This window comes from Chrysochloris asiatica, unplaced genomic scaffold, assembly GCF_000296735.1.
Source record: "Chrysochloris asiatica unplaced genomic scaffold, ChrAsi1.0 scaffold00048, whole genome shotgun sequence".
NCBI classification, from domain to species: domain Eukaryota; kingdom Metazoa; phylum Chordata; class Mammalia; order Afrosoricida; family Chrysochloridae; genus Chrysochloris; species Chrysochloris asiatica.
The window spans coordinates 6,032,624-6,046,352 of record NW_006408566.1 but is presented as its reverse complement, the minus strand read 5'-3'; the positions used below and the strand labels follow the sequence as shown (position 1 = coordinate 6,046,352).

General features: G+C 37.9%; 1 protein-coding gene and 1 pseudogene across 1 annotated transcript in view; one reads left to right on the top strand and one right to left on the bottom strand.

Annotated features, from left to right (window-relative positions):
* Positions 1-13,729, top strand: part of IL23R (interleukin 23 receptor) — a 142,540-nt gene that overhangs the window by 78,386 nt on the left and 50,425 nt on the right. The window contains exon 5 of the mRNA XM_006862496.1: positions 4,125-4,270. Within this exon, the coding sequence (XP_006862558.1) occupies positions 4,125-4,270 (146 nt within the window). The remainder of the gene's footprint in view (positions 1-4,124; positions 4,271-13,729) is intronic.
* Positions 1,819-3,389, bottom strand: LOC102822690 (annotated as a pseudogene).

The window sequence follows — 13,729 nt, the reverse complement described above, 5'->3', positions numbered from 1 at the left end:
AAATTGATTTTTGTTGTTGCTGTCTACCAAATACCTATAATTATATTCTGCAAAGGATTACAGATCCAATATATTCCTTAATGATCTCGTTTTCATCCTCCCATACTGACAGATAAGCACACATACATTCTCTAAGCATAAAGCTATATTCACAAATATTTTTTTTCTTAAAGACAAAACTCCAATTAAAAATCACAATGGAAATTTAGTGATTTAATGCAACCATTAGTCTAAGATGCTGCCAATAAAATCTAAATAATTGTATCACAAAACCAGTATCATGTTCAGTGGATGTGCATTAATAGTAATCTATACAATTTAACATTACACCAAAAAAGGAACTGAATTTAAAAAATTTCATGGCTCAGGTTACCAAAAAAAAAAAAAAAAAGTAAAAGCAGGTTTTAAGTATTTTCAATAAAATGGTAAAATATTGGATACTTTTTTAACATTTTCATACTGGGCTGAAGATTTAAAACATCAAGCTGGCCCCACTTTGTCAAAATTGACAGATAACTATTTACATCTATCAGACACGTTTTAGTTACAATGGTACTGAGGAACTATTCTTTCCTATCAAAAACCCTTTGGGGGTTAATTTCTCAATGCAAGCATGTCTTTGTAAATACTGTGATAATATAAACTTGGAAACAAATGTATAATCAAGACAGGGATGAAAAATAATGCACAAGTCAATTTTATTTCTGACCTGTCAGTATACAGTCTTCTGATTCCCAAACACTTAACACTGTCCCACAATATAAAACTAAATAATAAGGGTAGAATGACTTTACTAGCTGGCATTCTATAAAATTATTTTTTACTACAAGGTAGGCCTAAGGTCAAGCTTTGTTAACTTCAGGACTTCAAACTGATTCATTCCTGTTAAATTCCCAGTTAAGAATTTGCATTTCCGCCCCAGATATTGGTTGGAAATGCAAATTAACAACGGGGGTTCATACAGGAATGAACCAGTTTAAATCCCTGGTTAATCTTTATCTCTACAGTATAATGAGGAGAGCACCCAATTTATAAACGACACAGCAGCCCAAGATGTTAAACATGTTTTTCAGACAGAAGCAAACTTCTTTTGCCATTGTTAGTTCTATGTGCCATGTTATTCTTGAAATTTATATGGGAAGCACTGAACATATCTTGTACTTTTCATCAGGCTAAAGTGCAAAATATCTCCATATCTCTGGTATTTTAAGAGGCAAAATTATCAAACACGCATAATAAACTGACGTGACACTATAACTAGTACTAAAAAAAAGAGACCTCTTTAAATATATATTTGAAGACTGCAAATGACTAATTTAATTTTCTTTTCTTCAGTGAAATCTGTTTAAGAATCAAGTTCTTACAGAACCTGAAATTTTGATCAGAAATTCCAAAATTATTACAAGAAAAAAATGAAAATAAACATTGCATAACAATGGTCACTAAGTTCATAAAGAACCTCTTCTTCAAATAAGATATTATGGAAGAAAATACCATGAAAAGAATCATCCTATTAGAATTGTATTTTAAGCACAGTAAATTTGAGTCTTGGTCTTCGTTAAGATCCTATCATTTATATAGAAAACCAAATATACACGACTCTGGGAGGAAAAAAGTCGGAATACATATCAAAATATAGAATATACTCTGAAGGCCTAAAAAATGTTAGGTAGAGGGAGAAAATGGAACAACACTTTGAAAAAAACACAACTTAGACTTTTTCAAAGGAAAGAAAAAAGTACTGAATAATTGCTTGCCCTTTTCAACAGGAAATCTTAAATCAAGGGGGAAAGATTCTAATAGTGTAAACTAGTCTGGCTAAGAAAGAAAACTAAATGTTATATCCAAGATTCTGTCCATAAAATGAATGATGGTGCATCTTTTAATATTTAAGAACGAGGTTTTAATAAGGTTCATTTTCAGAATTGCTTTCATAAAAGCTCGTTTGTGGTCTTTTGTGCGGTCATAATAAAGTTCCATGGGTTTGTTCTATTTCCAGTATTTCTCACTGATGAATTCCAAAAAAATGAGCCATTTAATTCAGTGAACTGGCCATTAGCTGTTGCTATGTAAATGGTATACTGCTTCTCACTGGCTGTATTAAGGTTCATCTGGTTTGATCCCCCTTTGCTTCGAAGTTCTTCTAAAGCTAGTCTCACAGCCAGGTACTTGGATAAGTGATCAATAGTAGCATTATCTTAAGTCTTTATGTATCTTGTCTGTGCACTGTCATCTTTTTCCCTAAGTGTGGGATGAGGCCTGAACAATAGCTCAACTTCACTAGCACCATCCATGACTGGATCAATTGCCACTGTTGCATTGTTATTATCAAGCTCAAGCCCAGAGTCATCAGATGTTTTGGTTTGTTACTAGGCCCTGCTTCCTGATTGCTGTGTGTGGATGCATTACTACAGTGTGAGCAATCACCATAATCTTCTGCTTCACTACTATTTTCAATCTGTTGTTTTTTTGCCTCGCTCAAGTCAGTTCATGGCCTGTATCTTCAGTCCTTCCCCAATGCTGTGACTGAGTGCATGCTGATTATTGTGCTTGCTGATCCTGGCTAATACTCTCTCTTGGTGAACTTTATACTCATCATTAGATAAATTTTGCTGATGAGGGCATCAAAGCTTGGATCTGGCCTTAGTGATCTTTTGGAAATGAATTTCTTTCGACAAGTAGGACATTCTTTCTTTACACTTCTGGGAGCTGTGGTAATGCAGTCTGCACAAAAAAATGATGGAAACACTCCTTTGTAGTCATGGTGTTCTTCAACATAGTCAAACAAATTGGACACATTAGTTCACTGTGTAGACTTCAAGGTGAAACCATGATTCCCAAGCCGTATGTTATTGCCTCCTGTAGAAGAGTCACTGATGTGTTCATACAATTCATACAAACTGAGTTCCCATGTTGTGTTTAAAGGTTGAGTTCCATTCGTCTGCACAGCCTGAGACAGTGGGACTCCTGCCCTAGCCCGGGGCTCTGCTGGCACAGCCGGAGCAAGACCAGAATATTAGTCACCGTGGCCGCTGGTGCTGCCGCACAATATGAATTGTTTTGTTTTGTTTTGATGATGATGAATGTGATACCATTTGTCTTCAAGTTATCATTCCCAAAATAGTAGTAGACTGTATGACCTTTTGGTTTAAAATGGCCATTATGAGTCTATTTCAGCTCACCATTACCTAAGATATCAATATTTGAATAAATGTATATGAGAAGTATTGTTGTTGTTGTTAAGTGCTGTTGAGTCAGTGCCAACTCATAATGACCCTTTATAGGGTTCCCAAGGGGCAGCTGGTGGGTTTGGACTGCTGACCTTGTGGTTAGCAGCCCAGTGTTAAACCTGCCTTGCCATACCAGGACTCCATAAAAAATAAAGACATGCCAATATAATTGGCATAAGAAATACAGAAATGCCTATTATACCTTTATTCCTAGTATAACAAAACAACAAAGAAGGTAAAAAATAAGAATTTTACTTAGTTTTTGAAGGCTACTGTAATGTATCAATTTGTGAAATCTTAGACTCTTATGAGACTCCTTTTGTTTAAAGTACACTTTCAAGGATGGGTTAATTTTAATGGGGAACAAAACAAGTTAGCAAGTGATGTAAGTATTCATAGGACTTTCCCTATTACACAAGAAATCAAGAATATTATCATGAAATGTCTCAATTTAGCACCCTATCAAATCAGATTCTCTGAACCAAATTAAGAACGCAAATCAACATCTCTCCTGCCACAGATGTAGAGAAAGGAGATATCTCTTTTACTCTTTCTTCCTTTCTTTTTTACCAGACTCCTTGGCTAATAAGAGTAAGCTCTGGAATTCTATTAGTTTGGATTATTGGGGTTAAGTGATGGGGAGCAAGACTGTTGGAATTTAGTTTAAAGATATGGAGAATGGGCTGAATATAATTTTATTTAATAATAGTAGTTTTCTCTAACATAACAGATGTCAAAACAAGAAAAAACTCCTTAGCTGTTAATTAGATAATGAGATTTGAAAATATTCTTGGAGTTTTAAGCATGTGTATATATTGATGAAAAAAATATATATTTCTTCCTGGACATGTTTTAAACAACTGGTTGGTTGATTGGTTTGTTTTTGCCTCCTAGTGATACCTTCTTCAGCCACCATTTCCAGAGCTGAAAATATAAATACTACAGCCACCAGAACTATAATCCATTGGACTAGTCAAACAGCCATTGAAAAGGTTTCCTGTGAAATGAGATACAAGGTTACAACAAACGAGACTTGGCATGTAAGCTGAACATTCATTATTCTATAGCATATGCATGAATGATTTAAAAGAATGGCAGCCAACTGAATGTGGTCACAATAGACTTTTAATGATCCATTTTACATGATTTTAGTCTGATTCTTGCATGATATTCAAGCAATACTTATTTTAGTAATGACTGCCACATGCTTCCAAACAAAGAGCTATTTCCTGAAATGGTCCTCTTGTCTCCTGTCAATTGCTAAGTAGGCGATGTCCAACTAAGAGAAATTTATCTATTTGTTGTTAGTTGTCTTTGGGCCAATTCCAGCTCATAATCATCCAGTGTGTGTAGAGTAGAACTCCCTAAGGTTTTAAAGATTATAACCTTTAGGAAGCAGATAGTCAAGTCTGCCATCCTAGGGGCCTTTTAGTGGGTTCAGCTAAATTTCAAACTAGTAGCTGAGTGCTTACTCCATTTGCAGCACACAAGGACTCCATCTATTTAGTCCCTTGCAGTTCATTGTCTATTAAAGTGAAACTTTTATCAGTGGTCTTGGAAATAAAGTTGAAGTATTCTATGCTTAAATTTGACAGGTTTCTAAGGAGATAAAATTGTTAAAAAAAAAAAAAAAGAAAATTTAGGTATATTGACGTTTCTTTTTAGAGAAAGTAAAAAGTGAGTATCTGTATATGAACATACTAACCATTTTAAATAGCAAGTATCTTAGGAGAGATATAGGTACATGGTTCATTAATAGAATCAAATCCATAACACGACCTGTGAATAATATGATAAAGTTCACTAATTTGAACTATAGGGGGACACTAGTCTGAATCAGGAAAAAGTTCCATTTTTAGTGTGTTTTAAAAGCAATGCCATTTTATTATTTTAAAAGACTATAAGTTGTCATTTGGGAAAAATAATTAAGAACTGATGTTTCTAGCTTTGCCTAATTAAGGTTATATATCATGTGTGGTAGGAGCTCTGGTAGCATAGTGGTTGAGAGTCGGCCTACTAAGCTCCAGGTCAGCAGTTCAAAACTACCAGCTGTTCCACAGGAGAAAGATGAAGCTTTCTGCTCCCATAAAGATTTATATCCTCAGAAACCCTATACAGGGTTGCTATGAGTTGGAAGTGATTCCACAGCATACCACCAACATGTGTGCATTACCATTTTTTTCAGATAATTAAAATAAAATGACATATGAGCGTATTTAACACTAAAAATGTGCTAAACATAATTCCATTTTTCTTTGATGACTATTGGTGGTGGTGGTGTACTGTTGATTTGGATGTGACTCACACTGACCCTGAATAGGGTATCTCAAGCTGTAAGTCTTTATGGGAACAGAAAGCCTCATCATTCTTCCATGGAGCATATGGAGGACTGCTGGTCTTGGTAGGGAAATATATTTCAGTCAACTTGATGTGTACACATGTGCTACAAATGTAACCAGAAAAAATGGTTTTTAATCACCTGCTGCCAGTATTTCCAATACTCAGAAGCAGGGCTCAGAGCAAAGAGCAAAATATTTGTTGTGTACACAGGAATACAGAGGAACAGGGGTCTTCCAGATCTGCCTCCCCAAGGGAAAAAGAGAGGGAGGATTTGTAGGGATCTTGGGCATAGGGTAGGGGTTCGAGGAATTGCAGAAACTTCTTTGTTGTTTAGTTTATCTCAAGTTGCACTGACCATTCTGGGCATGTTGTTTCTAACAGGCACCATTATTTATTTATTTTTTTCTAGTGGTGGTTATCAGTGGCCTTCACAAGAAATGTGTAGCTGTTTTTCTCCCTTCCTGGGATAGTTCTGGAGTGGGGATTGTTGTTTCTGTTAAGGGTTATTGAGCTGGTTCTGACTCATAGCAATTCTGTACAGGGTTTCTGAGGAGTGGCTGATGGGCTTGAATGGCCAACCTTGTGGTTAAAGTCAACCTTAGGGTCCAGTGCTTTATCCTACAGCACCACACTAGAACTCCTTTGACATAAGTTGTTGTTGTTGTTCAGTGCCATCGAGTCAGTTCTGACTCATAGCGACCCTGTATAGGGTTTCCAAGGAGCAGCTGGTGAGCTTGAACTACCAACCTTGCAGTTCAAATGGCTTTGCAGTCTGGCATATTAACCCACAGTGCCACAGGAGGGAATAGGCTAGCTGAATGTCTAGAAAATAGAAGGAAATTATGTTGTTAGAGTCTTTGAGTACACTTTCAGAAATCTACATTCTCAGGATGAAATTCATGCTCTTCCCGGCTCCCTTCTCCCCACCAATGATGCTACATGTGCCATTGTGAGACTTGATAATTTAGACAGAAATTTGAGCTTATTTTTACAAGGCCTTCTCTTTATTTGAGGAAGTCAGACAAAGGAGTTGAAAGAATATTTGTTATTTCATTTAATCTTCACAACAATCCTTTGTAGTGGTATTAAGTCCATTATGCAAATTAGAAAATAGAGCTCAAAAGATGTTATGTCAGGCTTCCCAAACTTACACAGCAAATAACTGAGCATCTTTCAGAGCCTAGATCAGTTTAGACAATAAATATTTAGGTGAAAAATGAAAGAACAGATGGAGTAAGCATTTGGCTCCTTTATCCTCTCAGTAAAGCCACTAACATAGGAGGTGAATTGTTTCTATCCAGATGACCAAAATCAAGTCACTAATAGTCAAAATGAAACTTTGCTTTACATTTGCTAACATCAGTTTCATGTGGATCATGCATTAACTGTAGTCTTTGCCACCTTGCATGGAGACAGGGTAGTTAAAGACAAAGTGACTGGGAGGACATGAGGGCCTACAGATTCCTCTGTGGTGGCATTGTCTCCATCACGTATTGCTGGAGGGTAGTCCTTAACGTCCAAGAGACAAGCAAGTCTTGTGGCTGACAGCACAGGTTTGAGAATTCAAAGCCTGGCTCTGTCACCTTATTGTTGTGCAACCTCGGGCAAGTTCCTTAACTTTTCTGTTCCTCATCGTTACCATGTGTAAATGGGAATTAAGACAATACTTACCTCATATGATGGGAAGTGGGAATCAAATAATGTAGAACAATGAGCCCAATGTCGGGAATAGAAGACTTAACCTACAAGTTGCTATTGAGATGATTCCAGCCCATGACAACCCCATGTGTGTCAGAGTGTAATTGTGCCCCATAGAATTTTCAATTACTGATATTTACAGCACAGATTACCAGATATTTATTCCAAGGCACTTCTGAATGGATTTGAGTCTCCAACCTTTTTGTTAGTACTGAGCATGTTAACTGTTTGCATCATCCAGAGATTTTGGAATAGAATTAATACTTTAAATTGCACTGGGCAAATTTGCTGCACAGGAACTTTTTAAAGTGTTGAAGAGCAGAGATGTCAGCTTGAGGACTACGGTGCGCCTGACCCAAGCCATGGTATTTTCAATAACCTCATATGGATGCGAAAGCTGGACAGTGAATAAGGAAGATCATAGAAGAATTGATGCCTTTGAGTTGTGGTGTTGGAAGAATACTAAACGTGCCATGGACTGCCAAAAGAACCAATAGATCTGTTTTGGAAGAAGTGCAGCCAGAGTGCTCCTTGGAGGCCAGGATGGCTAAGCTTTGTCTCTCATACTTTGGACATATTGTCAGGAGGAAATAGTCACTGGAGAAGGATGTCATGCTGGGTAAGATGGAGGGTCAGAGAAAAGAGGAAGACCCCCAACGAGATGGGTCGGCCAGGTGACATCATTGATGGACTCAAGTGTGGCAGCGGTAGTGAGGTTGGCCCAGGATCGGACATTGTTTCGTTCAGCATGGGGTCGCTATGAGTCAGTTCCGACTCGATGGCACATGACAACAACAACAACAACAACAACAAATGCTTCCTATTATCACTACTCTTTATTTTAGCCTCTGGAATCTCTCTTTAAAAAAAAAAAATCTACCTTCATTGAGTTGATTCCAATGCACAGCGACCTTGTATAGTGTTTCATATGCTATAAATCTTTATGGGAGCAGAAAGCCTCATCTTTCTCTTGAGGAATGGCTGGTAGGTTTGAACTTCTGACCTTGTAGTTAACAATCCAATGCTTATACTACAGTGCTATATGGTACACATAGTTAACACACACAGATTCTAACTAAAAGGTTTGAGGTTCAAATCCATCAAGAAGCATCTTGGAATAAAGGCCTGTGATCTACTTCTGGAAAACCAGCCATTGAAAACCCAACGGAACACAGTTCTATTCAGACACACGTGAGGTCACAATGAGTTTGAGTCCACTCAAGGGCAACTAGTATAAAACATGGTGGTGGTGATCGTTGCGTGCTATGGAATTGGTTCCGACCCACAGCGACCCTGTATATGGTTTCTGAGCAGATCTTTACAGAGCAGAAAGCCCATCTTTCTCCCATGCAACAGCTAGTGGTTTCGAACTGCTGACTTTGAGTTTAGCAGCCCGACTTGTAACCACTATGCTACCATACTTCTTTAGTAGTATAGTGTTATACAGTATAGAAAAAAATAGTATGGTATTAGTGTAGGACAACCTTTTGTTCTTTTACACATAAGGTTGCACTGAGTTGGTATTGATTCAAGGGAACTCGTGCTGGTACCTTAACCTTCAGGTGAACTATACAGCAGGGGTGGTGGTACAAAGAACTCCAACTGAAAATCAAAATTAGGGAATTGAGGGTACATTTCAGCTTTTGTAGCTAAACTATATGTGAACTATGAGTTACTTAAGTGAGTCAGAATATTTGTCTATTGAGAAATGGTTCCAAGTCAAAACCATGGGTTTTTTTCCTGGTTATTAAGGTTACGCCTTTGAAAACATTTTCAAATGTATCTCATTTGCCTCAATACAGTCTTCAGTTCTCAGATGAGATCAGGCTGTTGTTGCTATTGTTAAGGGTTGTCGAGTCAGTTTCGACTCATAGTGACCCTGTATAGGGTTTCTGAGGAGCAGCTGGTGGGTTTGAACCACTAACCTCGCAGTCCAATGCTTATCCTTCAGTACCACACTAGGACTCCAAGACCAGGTTGGGACATATATAAACCTTAACAAAGGCTCAGGGATATCAAGAGGAAAAAAAGCATCTCAGAAAAGCTAGCAACTACTTCATCTGGGCTCCATAATATGAGTTGTTCCCCAAAGTTGGTAGGCAGTCTTATCTAGCTTATTCTTTCCTTCTGTGCAGTGGGTAGCATCATAACAATCACAAGGAATTCCTACCTAGATATCTGTCTTCGTAGATGATGAAGCTCAAGAGAGCAATTTCCATAGAGAGGATTCTTCTCTGTTTAAACCTTGTCTTCTAAATTCTAATTATGTCTAAGAACAGTGTTCCTACAAAGATGATTGACCCAGGAGTGCCCATTTTCTTCAAAGGAAGTTATGAGGTTGTGTACATAAAGACACACACAAAAAGTTTCAGCATTTGGCCTCAACCCAAACCAGACCAACCCTGTTGCAGTTAAGTTGAATCTGACTCATGGTGACCCTCTGTGTATTACAGAATGGAGCTGCTCTGGTAGCGTAGTGGTTACGAATCAGGCTGTAAGCCACAAGGTCAGCAGTTTGAAACTACCAGCTGTTCCGTGGGAGAAAGATGAGGCTTTCTGCTCTCATAAAGATTTACAGCCACGGAAACCCTGTACAGGGTTACTATGGGTCGGAACAGACTCCATGGCACATAATAACAACAATCTTAACAGAAATTTCTTCCATGGTGTCACTGAGTGGGTTTGAACTGTCAATCTTTAGATTAGTTATTCTTAGATGTCATCGAGTTGGTTCTGACTCACAGTGACCCAATGAACAACAGAAGGAAATCCTGCCGGATCCTGCACCATACTTACAATTGTTACTATGTTTCAGCCCATATTTGCTGCCACTATGTCAGTACATCTTATTGGAATCTTCCTCTTTTTCACTAACTCGCCACTTCAGCAAGCAGGTTGTCTTTCTCCAGGGACTATAGCCCTCCTGACAACGTGTCCAAAGTAAGAGAGTAAAAGTCTCACTGTCTTTGTGTCTAAGGAGCATTCTGGCTGTACTTATTCTAGGACAGACGTGTTTGTTCTTCTGGAAGTTCGTCGTACTTACAATATTCTTCTCAAACACCCTAATTCAAAGGCATCGATTCTTCTACAGGCTTTCTTATTCATTTTTGTCCAACTTTATTATGCATGTGAGATCATTGAAAATATCAGGCGCACTTTAGCCCTCAAACTTTCATCTTTGCTATTGAACACTTTAAAGAGGTCTTTGCAACGATTTTACCTAATGCAATAATAAGTCATTTGATTTCTTGACTGCTGCTCCCATGAGCATTGATTGTAGATCTAAGCAAAATGAAATCTTTGACAAACTTCCATTTTTCTCCATTTATCATGATGTTATTTATTGGTCCAGTTGTGAGAATTTTCATTTTCTTTACATTGAGGTACAGCTCATACTGACTTCTATAATCTTTGATCTTCATTTAGTTATTATTTGCACTTCCATAAAGCATGGTTGTGCTATCTGTATATCGCAGTTTGTTAATGAGTCCTCCTCTAATCCTGATGCCACGTTCTTCTTCACATAATCCAGTTTCTCGGATTATTTGCTTTGCATACAGATTGAATGAAGTATGGTGAAACAATATAACTCTGGCACTTACAAACCTTTCCTGATTTTAAACGATTCCATGTTTCCTTGTTCTGTTAGAATGTCAGCTTCTTGATCTATGTAGAGTTTCCTCATGAGTACAATTAAGTATTCTGGAATTCCCATTCTTTGAAATGTTATCCACAGTATGTTATAATTCACACAGTCAAATGCCTTTTGCATAGTCAATAAAGCACAAGTAAACTGCTTTCTAAGGAATCCTGGTAACGCAGTGGATTAGGAGCTGGGCTGCTAACCACAGGGTCAGTAGTTTGAATCTACCAGTAGCTCTATGAGAGGAAGATGAGGCTTTCTGGTCTGTAAAGATTTGTTGTTGTTGTTAAGTGCCATGGAGTCAGTTCTGACTCATAGCAACCCTGCATAGGATTTCCTAGCAGCAGATGGTGGGTTTGAACTGCAAACCTTGTGGTTTTCAGCCCAGTGCTGATCCTACAGTGCCACACCTCAAATATTTACAGCCTCAGAAATACTATACAGGGTTGCTATGAGTCTGAACCAACCCCATGGCACACAACTACCATCATCACCAAATATCTCTCTGGTATTCTTCTGCTTTCAGTCAAGTTTCATCGAACCTCAGCAATGATATCCCAGTTTCACATCCTCTTGAATTTTTGGCAGCTGCCTGATCCATACACCTGCAAGGAAGACCAGTTAATATTCAAATTTATACATCAGCCACTAAAGCCAGTGATGATAAAACTGAAGAATTCTATCAACTTCTTCATTCTGAAATAGATCAAACATGCAATCAAGATGCATTGATTGTTACTGGCAATTGGATTTGGAAAGCTGGAAACAAAGAGGAAGAAATATAAGTGGAAAATATGGCCTTGATGATAGAAATGATGCAAAACCAACAACTTTTTCATTGCACATACCTTTTTCAACAACATAAATGGTGACTATACATATGAATGTTGCCAGATGGAATACAAAGGAATCAAACTGACTGCATCTTTGGGAAGAGATGATGGGAAAATTCAATAATATCAGCTAGAACAAAGCTAGGAGCCCACTATGGAATAACTCATCAGTTGCTCATATGCAAGTTTACGCTGAAGTTGAAGAAAATAAAACAAGTCCATGAAAGCCAAAATATGTCCTTGAATCTGTAGTTGTAGTTGTGTACCAACTAGTTGGTTCAGACTCCATAGCGACGTAGTTTCCGAAAGTGGTTGGTGTTTTGAATTCCTGACCTGTGGTTAGCAGTTCAGTGTTTATCCTACAGTGCCACATCAGAACAATCCCAGCTGAATATGTTTTTGAGACAATCTCAAGAACATATTTAATGTATTAGACACTAAAGAATGAAGACAAGAAGAGTTGTGGGATGACATCAAGTACATCATACATGAAGAAAGCAAAAGAACATTAAAGACAGGAAAGAAAGAAAAGATCAAAATGAATATCAAAAGAGATTCATTGCTGGTTACTGAGATGAAGGGGTGGGACAAGGGAAGGGAGGGGAATGTGGTACACAGGGTAGGAAATAGACACAGGACAGTTTGGATGCTAGGGAGGGGGACAATACACAAGTGGGGTGAGGGGGATGGAAGAACAAAGCGGATGGGAAAACAATTAGGCAGGCTTGCATGGGTTAAGTGGGACAGAGGTAAATAATGATGTATGCACAACCTTGGAACAACAGGGCTCTGGAATACAGGGATTGAGGCATGGTTGGAATAAGCAAAATGGGTTAAATAATGTTAAGATACTTGGCTGTCTTTTGAATCTTGGTTTCCCTTGCATACCATTAGAAAACAGTCACTTAAGGGGGAGAGAAAGGCATAGCCAGAAACATCACCATAGAAAGCTTGTAAATCCATCTTCTGCCTATAACTGATTGGAATACCTAAAATGGGGCTATAACGTGCCCAGTGAAGGAGGCTTCCTGCCGAGTCTCTGCATTGCATAAGACCATAAGTGCAATCCTGAACCCCTTCCAGAAAAAAAGAAAACAAAGAGAAAAAAGAGAGAGAGAGAGATTCTGATGTTTGATCTTGAATACAGAGTAGCTAAAGCCAATGGAAGAAATAATTATGTAAAGGAGCTGAACAGAAAATTTCAAAGAACAGCTTGCGAAACAAAGTAAAATATTATAATGAAATGTGCAAAGACCTGGAGTTACAAAACCAAAAAGGAAGAACACACTCAACATTTCTCAAGCTGAAAGAACTGAAGAAAAAATTTAAGCCTCAAGTTGAAATATTTAAGGATTCTAGGGGCAAAATACTGAACAATGCAAGAAGCATCAAAAGAAGGTAGAATGTATACACAGAATCATTGTACCAATAAGAATTGGTTGACGTTTAACCCTTTCAGGAAGAAGTCCATGCTGCACTGATGACATTAGCAAAAAACAAAAAAACAAAAACAAAAAAACTTTCGGATATGATGAAATACCAATTGAAATGTTTCAGCAAACTGTTGTACCACTGGGAGTACACACTAGTCATTTCCAAAACATTTAGAAGACAGCTACATGGCCCATTGATTAAAAGCGTTCCATAGTTGTGTCCATTTCCAAAAAGGTGACATGACAGAATGAAGAAATTATTTAACAAGCAGTAATATCACATGCAAGTACAATTTTGCTCAAGGTAATTTAAAAATGGTTGCAGCATCGCATCAAGGAACTGCCAACTGGAGTCAGAAGAGGATGTAGAACAAGGAATTTCTTTGTTGGTGTCAGATGGATCTTGGCTGAAAGCTGAGAAAACCATAAAGATGATTTAAAGACGTCTACTTGTGGAGCTCTGGTAGTGTAATGGTTACGAATTGGGCTGCTAACCTCAAGGTTGGCAGTTCAAAACTACCAGCTATTCTGGGAGAAAGAAGAGGCTTTCTG